This window comes from Salmo trutta, chromosome 6 (assembly GCF_901001165.1).
Source record: "Salmo trutta chromosome 6, fSalTru1.1, whole genome shotgun sequence".
NCBI lineage: Eukaryota > Metazoa > Chordata > Actinopteri > Salmoniformes > Salmonidae > Salmo > Salmo trutta.
Window position 1 is genome coordinate 49,474,282 of NC_042962.1, and position 15,903 is coordinate 49,490,184.

The 15,903-nt window shown below is 46.3% G+C and overlaps 1 protein-coding gene and 1 pseudogene across 9 annotated transcripts; both read right to left on the minus strand.

Moving 5' to 3' along the window:
* Nucleotides 1-570: 570 nt before the first annotated feature.
* On the minus strand, nt 571-1,869 carry LOC115195225 (uncharacterized; annotated as a pseudogene).
* A 6,231-nt stretch (nt 1,870-8,100) lies between these two features.
* LOC115196119 (bile salt export pump-like) lies at nt 8,101-15,231 on the minus strand. Of its 9 annotated transcripts, none has more exons than XM_029756702.1 (8): nt 14,919-15,231; nt 14,063-14,266; nt 13,372-13,613; nt 13,047-13,203; nt 12,774-12,971; nt 12,459-12,631; nt 9,319-9,336; nt 8,848-8,988 (listed from the first exon to the last, which is right to left on the minus strand). In XM_029756702.1, exons 1-8 carry the CDS (start codon nt 15,027-15,029, stop codon nt 8,925-8,927), a joined length of 1,167 nt encoding a protein of 388 aa, XP_029612562.1. In that variant the 5' UTR covers nt 15,030-15,231; the 3' UTR covers nt 8,848-8,924. The 9 variants fall into 9 exon arrangements, 8 of the variants coding, with proteins under 8 accessions (XP_029612565.1, XP_029612562.1, XP_029612568.1 ...); XM_029756708.1 differs by adding an exon at nt 14,791-14,809 and having other exon boundaries at nt 12,774-13,203; XM_029756706.1 differs by adding an exon at nt 14,791-14,809 and having other exon boundaries at nt 12,774-13,203; nt 14,063-14,380.
* Between the last annotated feature and the right edge of the window lie 672 nt (nt 15,232-15,903).

Consider the following 15,903-nt stretch of genomic DNA (forward strand, 5'->3'; position numbering starts at 1 on the left):
CGATCCGATAAATGGTTGATTTAGGTGCAATCTTACTGGCAGCAATAACCTTGCCTGTGAAGCCCTTTTTGTGCAAAGCAATGACAACGGCACATGTTTCCTTGCAGGTAATCATGGCTGACAGAGGAAGAACATTGATTCCAAGCACCACCCTCCTTTTGAAGCTTCCAGTCTGTTATTCGAACTCAATCAGCATGCCAGAGCTTGTCCAGCCTTGTCCTTGTCAACACTCACACCTGTGTTAACGAGAGAATCACTGACACGATGTCAGCTGGTCCTTTTGTGGCAGGGCTGAAATGCAGTGGAAATGTTTTGGGGATTCAGTTCATTTGCATGGCAAAGAGGACTTTGCAATTAATTGTAATTCATCTGATCACTCTTCATAACATTCTGGAGTATTTGCAAATTGCCATCATACAAACTGAGGCAGCAGACTTTGTGAAAATTAATATTTGTCATTTTCAAAACTTTTGGCCATGACTGTATGTTCAGTTTAATGCTACAATTTAATTTAACACATTACATTGATATTCTGGTACCTTACCATGGGAAAAGGTCCACTAGGAACCTCCTCTGTAGTCTGGAGACAAAGAGGATACAAACAACTTTAGACTTGTTTGAGAAATGTTATTTCAACATTGCAATATATAACCCTGATTTCTTTCAGACTACTCTGAATGAATAATACCATACCAAGTCAGCAAGGTGTAGCTCTCCAGGCCATTCTCTGCTCTCTTGTGTTCCCTCACCATCTTCCTAGTAGCTAGCCAGATGTCCTTGCGCTTAGCTTCCTCCTCGGTGGACGGATAAGTCTTTCCTGCAAGCATGAAAAACGTCAACTTGTTTAAGGAATTTGACTTTATGTATACTGGGAATATCTATTTCAGTTAGTGTTGAACCAGTTTTAACATATTTAACGTTCAATGTTTCAAACTCCTTGTGCACATCTGCTTCATCCCCATCTTGAGGCTAAGGAATAAGAGTTCTCAATCATACAATTACCACCACAAATGATTCAAATATTCATTAACCTTATAAGTGCAGTGAATTGCAATAATGCGCCACCCTACCCTTCGTCCTGTAACCTCCCCAGTAGTCTGTGAAAGGAACCAACATGCATAGTATCAAGTAAGCCTATAAGAAAAGTATGATTAGTAACCAAATAAGCAACCTTCGAGTTAAACATTTTTGTATAGTAGGCCTCTTCCTGACAGTGATCATACCCTGTCAGAAAGATGATTCATCCCCACGGTGAAGCTCTCTGAGCCATTCTCTGCCTGCTTGTTGTTTTCCATTACTCTCGTCCTAGTAGCTAACCAGATCTCCTTATGCTTGGCTTCCTCCGTGGAACCATAGCTCTTCCCTGCAAATGGTCAGATCACATCTGTTTCATTCAAACTGTTATAGTCAACTATCACTGGTGACTATTTGTTTCTTTCAGTGAGTATTGAACCAGTTTTACAGTGTTGAACCTTCCACGTTTATAACTCCATCCACCTCTGCTTCCTCCACTCCAACGCGAGGCAGAAACAACCATAAGGCATCCTTTAGGAACCTCAAAAGTCTGGGGGTGTAAAAAAAGACTCAAAATCAGACAATAAAATGTTAGACAAGCTGTTTGTAGCAGAATATTCAAAAGACTAATCAATTTGATAATTATTTGACAATAAATAAGTGGTACCACCTTACCATGTCAGAAGTAATTCATCCCCATGGTGAAGCTCTGAACCATTCTCTGCTCTCTTGTGTTCCATCAGTCTTGCCCTAGTAGCTAACCAGATATCCTTACGCTTAGCTTCCATGGTGGAGTTATAGGTCTTACATAAAAACATTTCCATTTAGTAAATAAACTCAGCATAAAAAGAAACATCCCGTTCACACACTGTTTCAAAAGAGAATTCGTAAAAATCCAAATAACTTCACTGTAAAGGGTTTAAACACCATTTCCCATGCTTGTTCAATAACCCATAAACACGCACCTGTGGAACGGTCGTTAAGACACTAACAGCTTACAGACGGTAGGCAATTAAGGTCACAGTTAAGAAAACCTAGGACACTAAAGAGGACTTTCTACTGACTCGACTGAGAAAGATGCCTGGGATCCCTGCTCATCTGCGTGAACGTGCCTTAGGCATGCTGCGAGGAGGCATGAGGACTGCACGTGACCAGGGCAATAAATTGCAATGTCCGTACTGTTAGATGCCCAAGACCGCGCTACAGGGAGACAGGACAGACAGCTGATCGTCCTCACAGTGGTAGACCACGTGTAACACCTGCACAGGATCGATACATCTGAACATCACACCTGCGGGACAGGTACAGGATGGCAACAACTGCCAGGAATGCACAATCCCTCCATCAGTGGTCAGACTATCCGTAATAGGCTGAGAGGCTGGACTGAGGGCTTGTAGGCCTGTTGTAAGGCACATCCTCAGACATCGCCGGCAACAATATTACCTATGGGCAGAAACCCACCGTTGCTGGACCAGACAGGACTGGCAAAAAGTGCTCCTCACTGACGGGTCGCGGTTGTGTCTCACCAGGGATGGTCGGAGTCGCGTTTATCGTCGAAGGAATGAGCGTTACACCGAGGCCTGTACTCTGGAGCGGGATCGATTTGGAGGTGGAGGGTCTGTCATGGTCTGGGACGGTGTGTCACAGCATCATCTGCCTGCAATGACGACAAGCTCAGTCCATCTCAATGCTGTGCGTTACAGGGAAGACATCCTCCTCTCGCATGTGGTACCCTTCCTGCAGGCTCATCCTGACATGACCCTCCAGCATGACAATGCCATCAGCCATACTGCTCGTTCTGTTGTGATTTCCTGTAAGACAGGAATGTCAGTGTTCTACCATGGCCAGCGAAGAGCCCGGATCTCAATCCCATTGAGCACGTCTGGGACCTGTTGGATCGGAGGGTGAGGGCTAGGGCCATTCTCCCCAGAAATGTCCGGGAACTTGCAGGTGCCTTGGTGGAAGAGTGGGGTAACATCTCACAGCAAGAACAGGCAAATCTTGTGCAGTCCATGAGGAGATGTAAGGCAGTACTTAATGTAGCTGGTGGCCACACCAGATACTGACTGTTACTGTTGATTTTGCCCCTCCCTTTGTTCATGGACACATTCCATTTCTGTTAGTCATGTGTGTGGAACTTGTTCAGTTTATGTCTCAGTTGAATCTTTTGGTGTTAAATGCTGAGCTGTAGTCGATGAACAGCATTCTTACATAGGTATTTCTCTTGTCTAGATGGGTTAGGGCAGTGTGATTGCGTCGTCTGTGGACTTGGGTGGTAAGCAAATTGGAGTGGGTATAGGGTGTAAGGTAGGGTGGAGGTGATATGATCCTTGACTAGTCTCTGAAAGCACTTTGATGTCGGAAGAATGCTACGGGTCGTTTAGCTCAGTTACCTTAGCTTTCTAGGGAACAGGAACAATGGTGGCCCTCTTGAAGCATGTGGGAACAGCAGACTGGGATAGGGACTGATTGAATATGCCCGTAAACACACCAACCAGCTGGTCTGTGCATGCTCTGAGGACACGGCTAGGGATGCCGTCTGGGTCGGCAGCCTTGCGAGGGTTAACACGTTTAAATGTTTTACTCGCATTGGCTGCAGTGAGGGAGAGCCCACAGGTTTTGGTAGTGGGCCGTGTCAGTGGCACTATTGTCCTCAAAGCGAGCAAAGAAGTTGTTTAGTTTGTCTGGGAGCAAGACGTCGGGGTCCGCGACAGGGCTGGTTTCCTTTTTGTAATCCGTGATTGACTGTAGACTGCCACATACATCTCGTGTTTGAGCCATTGAATTGCGACTCTACACTGACCTTAGCTTGTTAGCTTGTTTGATTGCCTTGGAGGTAATAGCTACACTGTATTCGGTCATGTTTCCGGTCGCCTTGCCATGATTAAAAGCAGTGGTTCGCGCTTTCAGTTTTGTGCGAATGCTGCCATCAATCCACGGTTTATGGTTGGGGATGGTTTTAATAGTCAGTGGGTACAACATCACCGATGCACTTGCTAATATACTCACTCATCAGCGTATACAATGTTGTCTGAGGCTATCCGGAACATATCCCAGTCCATGTGATCGAAGCATTCTTGAAGTGTGGAATCAGATTGGTCAAATAAATATACCGGGGAGAGACCCGTAACACACACAATGATACCACACGGGACAAGACCTGTAATCATCTGCACAATACAAGCAGCACGAAAGCCAAAACAACACAGCACAGGTACTCACACGACCAACAGACATTGGAACAATAATTGACAGCCCAATGGTGCACCAAAGGGCACATTTATACAATTACAATCAGGGAAATAGGGACCAGGTGTGCGTAATGACACAGTTCCGGAGGGATCCGTGACAGTTCTATTCATGTGCTGTTCTAATAACACATTTCTGTGTTCATGCAAGTGACAGATTGAGCAAATCAGCCCCAAATCAGCATTTTGACATGTCTCTCCTGTTTTCCTGACTTCTAGGAAGTTGTAATCCACTTTACCCAAACGTTTCCCCAAGTTTTCACCTCATTGTGATGCCCAAATATTATTCTTATTATTATATTTTTTTGTAAAGCCCTAGTTATTTTCTTGCTGTGACAAAGTCATTTCTGAAGATTATAATTAATTTAACAGGATTTACATTTGTCTCTCATTTTAAGGTCAACCCTGTTATGTGAACTGGACTATCCTTTTACAATATCTTTTCCAAAGAAACATTGAATGTCAAATATTAAAATCATAGTGTCAAAGCGGTTGATCTGTTTCACTAAAGTCATTTTTCTGAATTTAACCTCTTGAAATGGGAATTGTTTTTTTATGAAGTTGAACATATGCTTTTTATGACAGAATGTTGACATTTTTTATATTTCTTACCAAATTACACTACCCAAAAGGCACTTTATTAGGGCCTGACAACACGACAGGTAGAATTCAGCAGGGTATCTTAGCTCAGTTCAGTACTCCATCCTGCATATAGCACATGTTCTACTGTGCTCCTACTCCTGATCTACACTCTGCTACTACATTACCACTTCAGTTCACTATAATACTTATGGAGAGAATAGGATACAATGCCACCAAGTGGTCAAATAATGCCACGGAGTTTACCACTAAAGTTTCATGTAATGCACTCCCAAGTGAATCAAATTCGATCTCCAACCAATTCCAACTATGGACATGGCCTTTAGATTTTTTTTAATGCATCTAATTCAATCCCAAAGCAACTTTGCATCTAATTCGATTCAATCCCAAAGCATCTAATTCAATCCAAAAGCAACAATCTCTGACAGGGCCATTTGGGAGCAGGCCTACCTATCGTCTTCGAATTAGTTGGACCCCCATTCCTCATTCTCAGAGTCCCTCTGCTATTTCCTGTCACATTGAGGCCCCTTGTGTCACCGATGGATGATGGAGCATTAGAAATACAGCGGTCTCTAAATCACATTTACTGTCGCTGTTTAATACAAACTCATTTACTGTTCAATCCCCCAGTAGGTAATAATAATATCTTGGTTGGTGCTTGTATTTGTCCTATTTCATACATGTACAAATACGCATGTGTGAATTGGAAATGTGTTTTCCTCATATCCCGCTCTCCCTGAGACAGGGTCAGCCATTATCAACGGCAACCATGGAGCAATTAGGGTTGAGTGCCTTGCTTAAGGGGCCCGTCAACAGATTTTTCACCTTTATTTAAACTAGGTTCCTTATGGTTATTGGCCCAGCGTGTTAACCGCTATGCTATCTGCCACCCAGTAGGTAGTAATGACATGGTAAGTGTGTTAAATCTTCTGAGGCTTGACTTTTCACCGGGGTCGAGGCTGAGGCAGATGGAGAGGCAGAGTAGTAGAGACAGTATAGGACTAGTAGGAGAGACGGTATAGGACTAGTAGGACAGAGACAGTATAGGACTAGTAGGAGAGACAGTATAGAACTAGTAGGAGAGACAGTATAGAACTAGTAGGACAGATACAGTATAGGACTAGTAGGAGAGACAGTATAGGACTAGTAGGAGAGACGGTATAGAACTAGTAGGACAGATACAGTATAGGACTAGTAGGAGAGACAGTATAGGACTAGTAGGAGGGAGACAGTATAGGACTAGTAGGAGGGAGACAGTATAGGACTAGTAGGACAGAGACAGTATAGGACTAGTAGGACAGATACAGTATAGGACTAGAAGGAGAGAGACAGTAGGAGACAGTGTAGGACTAGTAGGAGAGAGACAGTATAGGACTAGTAGGACAGAGACAGTATAGGACTAGTAGGACAGAGACAGTATAGGACTAGTAGGACAGATACAGTATAGGACTAGAAGGAGAGAGACAGTAGGAGACAGTATAGGACTAGTAGGAGAGAGACAGTATAGGACTAGTAGGAGAGAGACAGTGTAGGACTGGTAGGACAGAGACAGTATAGGACTAGTAGGACAGAGACATTATAGGACTAGTAGGAGGGAGACAGTATAGGACTAGTAGGACAGAGACAGTATAGGACTAGTAGGACAGATACAGTATAGGACTAGAAGGAGAGAGACAGTAGGAGACAGTATAGGACTAGTAGGACAGACAGTATAGGACTAGTAGGAGGGAGACAGTATAGGACTAGTAGGAGAGAGACAGTATAGGACTAGTAGGACAGAGACAGTATAGGACTAGTAGGACAGAGACATTATAGGACTAGTAGGAGGGAGACAGTATAGGACTAGTAGGACAGAGACAGTATAGGACTAGTAGGACAGATACAGTATAGGACTAGAAGGAGAGAGACAGTAGGAGACAGTATAGGACTAGTAGGAGAGAGACAGTATAGGACTAGTAGGACAGAGACAGTATAGGACTAGTAGGAGAGAGACAGTATAGGACTAGTAGGAGAGAGACAGTATAGGACTAGTAGGAGAGAGACAGTATAGGACTAGTAGGAGAGAGACAGTATAGGACTAGCAGGAGAGAGACAGTATAGGACTAGTAGGAGGGAGACAGTAAAGGACTAGTAGGAGAGAGACAGTATAGGACTAGTAGGAGAGAGACAGTATAGGACTAGTAGGAGAGAGACAGTATAGGACTAGTAGGAGAGAGACAGTATAGGACTAGCAGGAGAGAGACAGTATAGCACTAGTAGGAGAGAGACAGTATAGGACTTCAAATCTGAGCTCGGTCAACAATAAGGTCTAGGTTGATGACTCATCTTTAGGAGTGGATGACATCATGGAGATTGATGACTCATCTTTAGGAGTGGATGACATCGTGGAGATTGATGACTCATCTTTAGGAGTGGATGACATCGTGGAGTTTGACTCATCTTTAGGAGTGGATGACATCGTGGAGGTTGATGACTCATCTTTAGGAGTGGATGACATCGTGGAGATTGATGACTCATCTTTAGGAGTGGATGACATCGTGGAGGTTGATAACTTGAGATTGAAAACAAACAAGCGGCTCAAATGCAGCACTTCCGCACTGGGCAAGACTTATTAGAGCACGTTAGCCCCACTTCTCACCCACTAAGTCAACAAAGACCCAGACACTCACCACCACACTTTATTCCAGGATACTGGCTTGCCGTTATCAATCAATATTGTATTGACGCTACATGGCACAAAGTCAAACAGTGTCCTCTAAGAGGACGGATTGTGAGCAGAGAGCCAGGAGAGATTATATTGCTTTACCGGCATACTAATTCACCCCTTGTCTGGGTGCTGGGAATCTGGGATGCACTGATGAAGACTCCGTTCCATACGGTCAGAGCGGTGGGATCACACATTACCGTTGATGGATGGACGCAGCAAATCTCATCCTGGTGTCAGGTCAGGGTGTCACAGTGTCAGTCATGGAATCATCGACAAGACCTGATACTGTAGTACTAGTCTGTAGTACTAGTCTGTAGTACTAGTCTGTCCAGGCTCTTATCTTAACCTTTGACTAAGGAAAATCAACTGTTGTAGAATGTGTTATCGTCTGCAGGCAATTTAAATGCACCATATTTGATTTAAAGAACAAAAGGTTCCATTTACAATCCAAAACATTTTAAATCGTAAATGTATAATGGTAAACACAGTACAAACGGTAGACAATCGTAAACAGTTACTTTATACCCTCAATGTAGATATTTGGATTCAATTTATTCTTATGCAATACAGTTAATTACCAAAAAAAGTAAAAACTCAAAGATAAAAGGTAGCCACTCAGACCTTCAGTATGTCTCAAACACACTGTTTAAATGTAACGACAACAAATGAATACACATGGACCAATTAACACTAAAGAATGTGTGACGGTTGACAGGATCCCTTCTGTAGAATAAATACTATATGACCCGGTGTGATGACCTGAACAGGCATTTCCTGGTTTGGCTCCTATAACCCTGAGGAATTAGCTGATTGGTGCACCGGTGGTGACAAGTTTGTAATAGGCCCCTTTGAGGGCCATGAGATGGTCATGTGGACCCTGTTCGATGACGACGCCCCTGGACATAACTGCGATGATGTCAGAGTTCTGGATGTTGGAGAGACGGTGGGCGATGACGATGCAGGTTCGGCGCCTCCTTCGCATTATCCAGCGCCACTTGCAGTCTGTAACACACACACACACACACAAAGCTTTGAGCTGATTTCACAATCACCCATGACTCACCGTGATTACTTGATTACTGCCTCTGCCTCATACAATGGACCTAAGGCACAGGCAAATTGCATGCTTGCCTTGCCTCGTACCAATTCTAAAGCTATTTGAAATAACTATCTGTAAGAAAGCTATCTGTATAAATTGAATCTATCCTCATCAGGTTCAGCACTTCTTCTACTGCTCGTGGTGATGACAGGCGGTTGTCATGGAGACATTACCTTCTCGCTCTCCGTGTCCAGGGCTGAAGTGGCTTCGTCCAGTAGCAGGATCTTAGGGTCGCGGATAATCGCCCTGGCGATTGTTATGCGCTGCTTCTGTCCCCGAGAGAGCTGGGAGCCCTGGGAACCCACGTTGGTGTCGTATTTCTAAAGGGAGAAATTAAAACCTTAAAAGACTACGGTGTCAAACAAAGGGCTATAGATGCCGGGTATACTCTGACAGAGTTCTTGTGACTAGAAGTTTGGCACAGAAACTGGACATTTATATTTGGATCTTAGTGTGCGGGTATCTTTGAAACAAAGATGTTAGAGTGACTTGCCACAACTGATTTAAATGACATATCTAAATCGTTGGCGTTTCCTTCCTAATGGTGCTACAAACTTCAGTGGCAATTTTGTGTTGTTTTAAGTTGGTACACTGACAGTATTGTTTTAAATTAGTACGCAGACAGTGTTGTTTTAAGTTAGTGCACTGACAGTGTTGTTTTAAGTTGGTGTCACGGTTGTCGTTGGTGAATGAGGACCAAAATGCAGCAGGTACGTGTATGCTCATTTTGACTTTTATTTAAATTATCCAAAAGAGCACTCCAAAACAACAAAACACGAAAACGAACGAACAACTAAACAGTCTGGCAAAGCCTAGGGCTGAACACAGAACAATCACCCACAAAACACAAACACAAACACACCCTCATTTATGAGACTCTCAATCAAAGGCAGATAGACAACACCTGCCTTCAACTGAGAGTCCCAACACCAATTCACCAGACATAGAAACAGACATACTAGACTCCACATAGAAATACCTAAACATAAACCAACACCCGGAATTACTAAAACAAACACCCTTAAACCAAACACACCACCCTGAACCACATAAAACAAATACCCTCTGTCACGCCCTGACCAAACTACAAACAATTAACCTTATATACTGGCCAGGACGTGACATTACCCCCCCCTTAAAGGTGCTACCCCAGAAGCACCTTAAAAACAAACAAAAAAAAAATACCCCCAAACAATACCTAAAAGAAAAATTCCCCCTTACTAAAGGGAGGGAAGGGAGGGTGGCTGCCGTCAACGACGGCACTGTGCTACACCCCCCCTCCCCAACCCACCTATTATTTGGAGGTGGCTCCGGCTCAGGCCGTTCCAGGCTGTCTGGGCAGTCTGGCAGCTCGGGACAGTCTGGGCAGTCTGGCAACTCGGGGCAGTCTGGCAACTCGGGGCAGTCTGGCAACTCGGGGCAGTCTGGGCAGTCTGGCAACTCGGGACAGTCTGGCAACTCGGGACAGTCTGGCAACTCGGGACAGTCTGGCAACTCGGGACAGTCTGGGCAGTCTGGGCAGTCTGGCAACTCGGGACAGTCTGGGCAGTCTGGCAACTCGGGACAGTCTGGGCAGTCTGGCAACTCGGGACAGTCTGGGCAGTCTGGCAACTCGGGACAGTCTGGGCAGTCTGGCAACTCGGGACAGTCTGGGCAGTCTGGCAACTCGGGACAGTCTGGGCAGTCTGGCAACTCGGGACAGTCTGGGCAGTCCGGCAACTCGGGACAGTCTGGGCAGTCCGGCAACTCGGGACAGTCTGGGCAGTCCGGCAACTCGGGACAGTCTGGGCAGTCCGGCAACTCGGGACAGTCTGGGCAGTCCGGCAACTCGGGACAGTCTGGGCAGTCCGGCAACTCGGGACAGTCTGGCCACTCCGGCAGTTCAGGGCAGTCTGGCCACTCCGGCAGTTCAGGGCAGTCTGGCCACTCCGGCAGTTCAGGGCAGTCTGGCCACTCCGGCAGTTCAGGGCAGTCTGGCCACTCCGGCAGTTCAGGGCAGTCTGGCCACTCCGGCAGTTCAGGGCAGTCTGGCCACTCCGGCAGTTCAGGGCAGTCTGGCCACTCCGGCAGTTCAGCGCAGTCTGGCCACTCCGGCAGTTCAGCGCAGTCTGGCCACTCCGGCAGTTCAGCGCAGTCTGGCCACTCCGGCAGTTCAGCGCAGTCTGGCCACTCCGGCAGTTCAGCGCAGTCTGGCCACTCCGGCGACTGTTGACTGACGGGCAGCTCCGGCGACTGTTGACTGACGGGCAGCTCCGGCGACTGTTGACTGACGGGCAGCTCCGGCGACTGTTGACTGACGGGCAGCTCCGACGACTGTTGACTGACGGGCAGCTCCGACGACTGTTGACTGACGGGCAGCTCCGACGACTGTTGACTGACGGGCAGCTCCGACGACTGTTGACTGACGGGCAGCTCCGACGACTGTTGACTGACGGGCAGCTCCGACGACTGTTGACTGACGGGCAGCTCCGACGACTGTTGACTGGCGGGCAGCTCCGACGACTGTTGACTGGCGGGCAGCTCCGACGACTGTTGACTGGCGAGGCTGGGTTTACGCACTTGCCGTTTAGTGCGGGGAGCGGGAACAGGACGAGTCGGACTGGGTGGACGCACTTCCGGGTCCGCACGAGAGACAGGAGCTGGAAACCCAGGGCTATGGAGGCGCACAGCCGGTCTAGATCTTACCTCCTGCACAACCCGCCTTGGCTCGATGGAACTAGTAGCCCTGCACGAGCGGAGTGCTCGTACAGGGCAGACTGGGCTGTGCAGGGGCTTGATGGTAGCCGTGCGTAGAGCGGGAGTTGGGTAGCCTGGTCCTCGGAGGCGTACCGGCGACCAGATGCGCTGCGCAGGCATCCTCCTACCAGGCTGGATGCCCGCTCTAGCACGGCACCTGCGAGGGGCTGGAATAACTCGCACCGGACTGTGCGTGCGTATGGGTGAGATATTGCGCTTCTCAGCGAAACATGGCGCTCCCCACCTCATACGCTCCTCCATATAACCACGGGTAGCTGGCCTCCGGCTCTTCCTAGGCCTAGCCAAACTACCCGTGTGCCCCCCCCCAAAATTTTCTTGGGGGTGCCTCTCGTGCTTCAACGCCAGTCTTGTCCCTCGGAAACGTTCCCGGTCCATACCCGCCTTACTCCTTTCCTCTCTCTCGCGTACCACCTGTTTCCAAGGAAGGCGATCTTTCCCTGCTTGGATTTCCTCCCAAGTGTAGGAGCCTTCTCCCTCCAAGATCTCCTCCCAAGTCCATCTCTCTCGTTTGTCCTCTTCGAAAACCGTCTGCTCCTTCCTCTGCTGCTTGGTCCTTGAGAGGTGGGTGATTCTGTCACGGTTGTCGTTGGTGAATGAGGACCAAAATGCAGCAGGTACGTGTATGCTCATTTTGACTTTTATTTAAATTATCCAAAAGAGCACTCCAAAACAACAAAACACGAAAACGAACGAACAACTAAACAGTCTGGCAAAGCCTAGGGCTGAACACAGAACAATCACCCACAAAACACAAACACAAACACACCCTCATTTATGAGACTCTCAATCAAAGGCAGATAGACAACACCTGCCTTCAACTGAGAGTCCCAACACCAATTCACCAGACATAGAAACAGACATACTAGACTCCACATAGAAATACCTAAACATAAACCAACACCCGGAATTACTAAAACAAACACCCTTAAACCAAACACACCACCCTGAACCACATAAAACAAATACCCTCTGTCACGCCCTGACCAAACTACAAACAATTAACCTTATATACTGGCCAGGACGTGACAGTTGGGCTTTCTTGGATGCGGAGATGATGTCATTCATGCTGACTTCGCGCAGGTTGTCTCCGTACTTGATGTTGTCTCCGATGCTGCTGTCAAACAGAATGGGCTCCTGGGATACGATGCCGATCATGGAGCGCAGGTACGAGACGTTGACCTGAGTCGAGTCATGGCCATCAATAATCTGCAATGCTAAGTGGGAAATCCAGTCAACTATACTGTGAACTAATCCAGCTCCCAGGATACCCCCATCCGCTTATAGTCTTTATACCTCTAGAGAAATTTATGGGGATATTGCGTGCTGCTGAGAGAAACTGAGGACTCACCACTTTGCCCTGGTCGGGGTCATAGAATCTCTCCAGTAGCTGGACGCTGGTGCTCTTCCCACAGCCGCTGCTGCCCACAAAGGCCAGTGTTTGGCCGGGCTTTACCGACACGTTGAGGCCGTTCAGCACCTGGATGTCTGGCCGGGTCGGGTACGTGAACTTACAGTCAATGAGCTCTACGTTCCCTCTGAAATCAGGCTGAACGAGAGAGAGAGGGGGCGTGAGCAAGAGAGATAGTGAGTGTGTTTTTGTGTGCGCTTGCGCGACTTGTACCCATTTGGCCCCCCCGTTGCTGTAGACGCTGATCTTTGGCACGCGGTCGAGGAGCTGGAGGAAGCGGGCAGCTGAGATCTTGGCCTTGGCATAGTCTGGGGTGTAGGAAGAGGCTCGGCCCAGCGCTGTGCCACTGGTCACTATGGCTGAGATCACTCTAAACCATTCACAGAGAGACAATGGGGTTTAGTCAAGTTAATATATAGGAATTAACAAAGGTGGTGGAAAGGTGGTGGAGGTAGTGGAATACATCTTGGACATGGTCTGTTTATGTTGTTGACAGGTATGCAGGCAGACAGGCAGGCAGGCAGACAGTTTCTCTCACCTGAAGACCAGGCTGTAGTGGAGGCCCTCCTGCCGCACCAGGTACCCTCCAAATCTGTAGGAGGCGCTGTTGGACATGAAGACAACACAATGGGCGAAGCCGTGGCAGGCGCCGTACACAATGGCCTTTTGGTTGGCGGCCTGGTACGGAGCCTCCAGATGAGCCTCGTACATCTCCACAAAGCTCTGTTCCTTCCCCAGCCCCACGATGGTGCGGATGTTGTTCAGGGCCTCGCCAGAGATCTACAAAAGATACCACAGAGATGTCACAACCACCCACCACTACCACCGTGTAAGTCTAGAATAGGAAGTAGGAACTGTATACAGTACAGGAACTCTACGCATGATCTCTAACACACTGTAAGATAAGCTCTCCAGTGGGTTTACTGTGACGAGGTTTCAGGAAGCGCTCACCTGATGTCTATAACATACATTACAACAGTTATAGGCTGAAATATCTTAGAATATGACACAAGGGAAGTTCTGTGGTAGTGACTTTGCTTGAATGACCCTAACAGAAGCTTTCCAGAAACATGTTGATAACGTATTGATAACTAATGTGAGAACTAACTAATGCTAGTGTACAACCATGCTTCAATGAGAATTCACTTCCAGTCACAGTAGCACTATGTGACTATAGCCTGTGTTACAAACAGCCCTGGCCAGTGAGTCAGTGGAGTACTGTAGCCTACCCGTCCTGCATCCTCCATAGCCTGCTTGTCCTGCTTGGCGAAGCCAGTGAGCATCTTAGCCTGGAAGCCTCCGGAAAGAGCCAGTAAGGGCAGGAAGCACATGATTACCAGGCTGAGCTTCCAGCTGAAGTAGAAGGAAATGATGACGGCCACGCCAATGTTGGTCAGAGAGTTAACGATCATGCCGATCTGAGAGCCCGTGGCCTAGGAGAGGACGAGGGAGCGGTGTCAATCACTTTGGGTCAGATTAGGTTATTTACCCAGAATGCCAGATGGGTGAGGTTTTCTTTTGTGTCCTGTTTCAGGTTCCCCATCGTCCTGCAGCGGAGAAAAAAAGAACATACTATTAAATGTGACCTTGTTTTTACGTGTCACAATTCTGAGAAACATGATAAGAAATAGACTCCCGAGTGGCGCTGCAGTCTAAGGCACCGTATCTCAGTGCTAGAGGTGTCACTACAGATCCTGGTTCAATTCCAGGCTGTATCACAACCGGCTGTGATTGGAAGTCCCATAGTGTGGTACACAATTGGCACAGCATCGTCCGGGTTTGGCCGGAGTAGTCCGTCATTGTAAATAAGAGTGTGTTCTTAACTGACTTGCCTAGTTAAATAAAAATTCAAAAAACGTTTTCTGTTTAATTTATCAATTTTACCAACAAGAACACAAATCACACAGAATATAAGTCATGACAAGTGTTTTTTTTTATCTGAGGAAGATGCACTTACATGTATGTATCGTTAGGTTCTGTAATAAAGAGATGATAAAGAAATATTATACTTTTCTAAAGCATTGTTTATGTCAGGAAAATGACATCAAATCCATGCATTGAACAATCTAATTTATGCAGGTGTACCTTCATCAAAACCATTGTTTTCTTCTTCCAGCTTTTTGATGCTGTGCAATTACACTGATTCAGCAGGCATCCTGGGCTGTCTACAATACATTTATAAGAGAAAAAATACATAATAAAAATGAATTACAAAGCCAAAATACAGCTGTCAGGAGAATTTTGAATCCCAATGATAATAACTAACAATTATTAAAGCTTTGACTAATTCCCGTGGTTTGTAAGACCCTGAGTTTAATAATAATTGGCAAAGACTCAGCTTCTGCAAAAGGTTCATACAGTTTATTCACGAGAACGTTCTGAAGTCCATAATACAAAGTCATCCATTTTATAGTTCACTCCCTACTTACGCACATACATACACACGAACAGTAGATATCCTACACACATACATACGAACAGTAGGTGAGTTGTATCTCCTGTTTATCACTACCAAGCCGGCAGTTCCATTCCCCCGAGATTAGAGGAACCTTGAAAGGACTCCCTGTCCTATCATAAATTTCTCAGAGTTCTAGCCAGGTCAGGTCATGCATAGTTCAATGGTTCTCGGTCTCTCCTTAGTCACATTGAAGCTTACCATTGTAATTCATTATACATGTTACAGAATCGAATGATTACTAATAGTTACATTTGTCTAATTATTCATTATATCTGTTACATCATGTCATTGTTACGTTTGTCGTACGATGAAGGAGACCAAGGCGCAGCGTGTGTATCGTTTCACATTTTATTTTAACTCTGAAACTATGCATGACATACAAATAAACAACTAAACAAAATAACAAACCGTGACGAAGAGGTGAAACATACACTACCTCAAAATAATCTTCCACAAAACCTAGTGGGAAAAACAACACCTTAAATATGATCCCCAATTAGAGACAACGATGACCAGCTGCCTCTAATTGGAGATTATCCCCCCCAAAAAAACATAGAAATACAGAAACTAGAACCCCACATAGAAATACATAAACTAGACAAAACCCCCAAC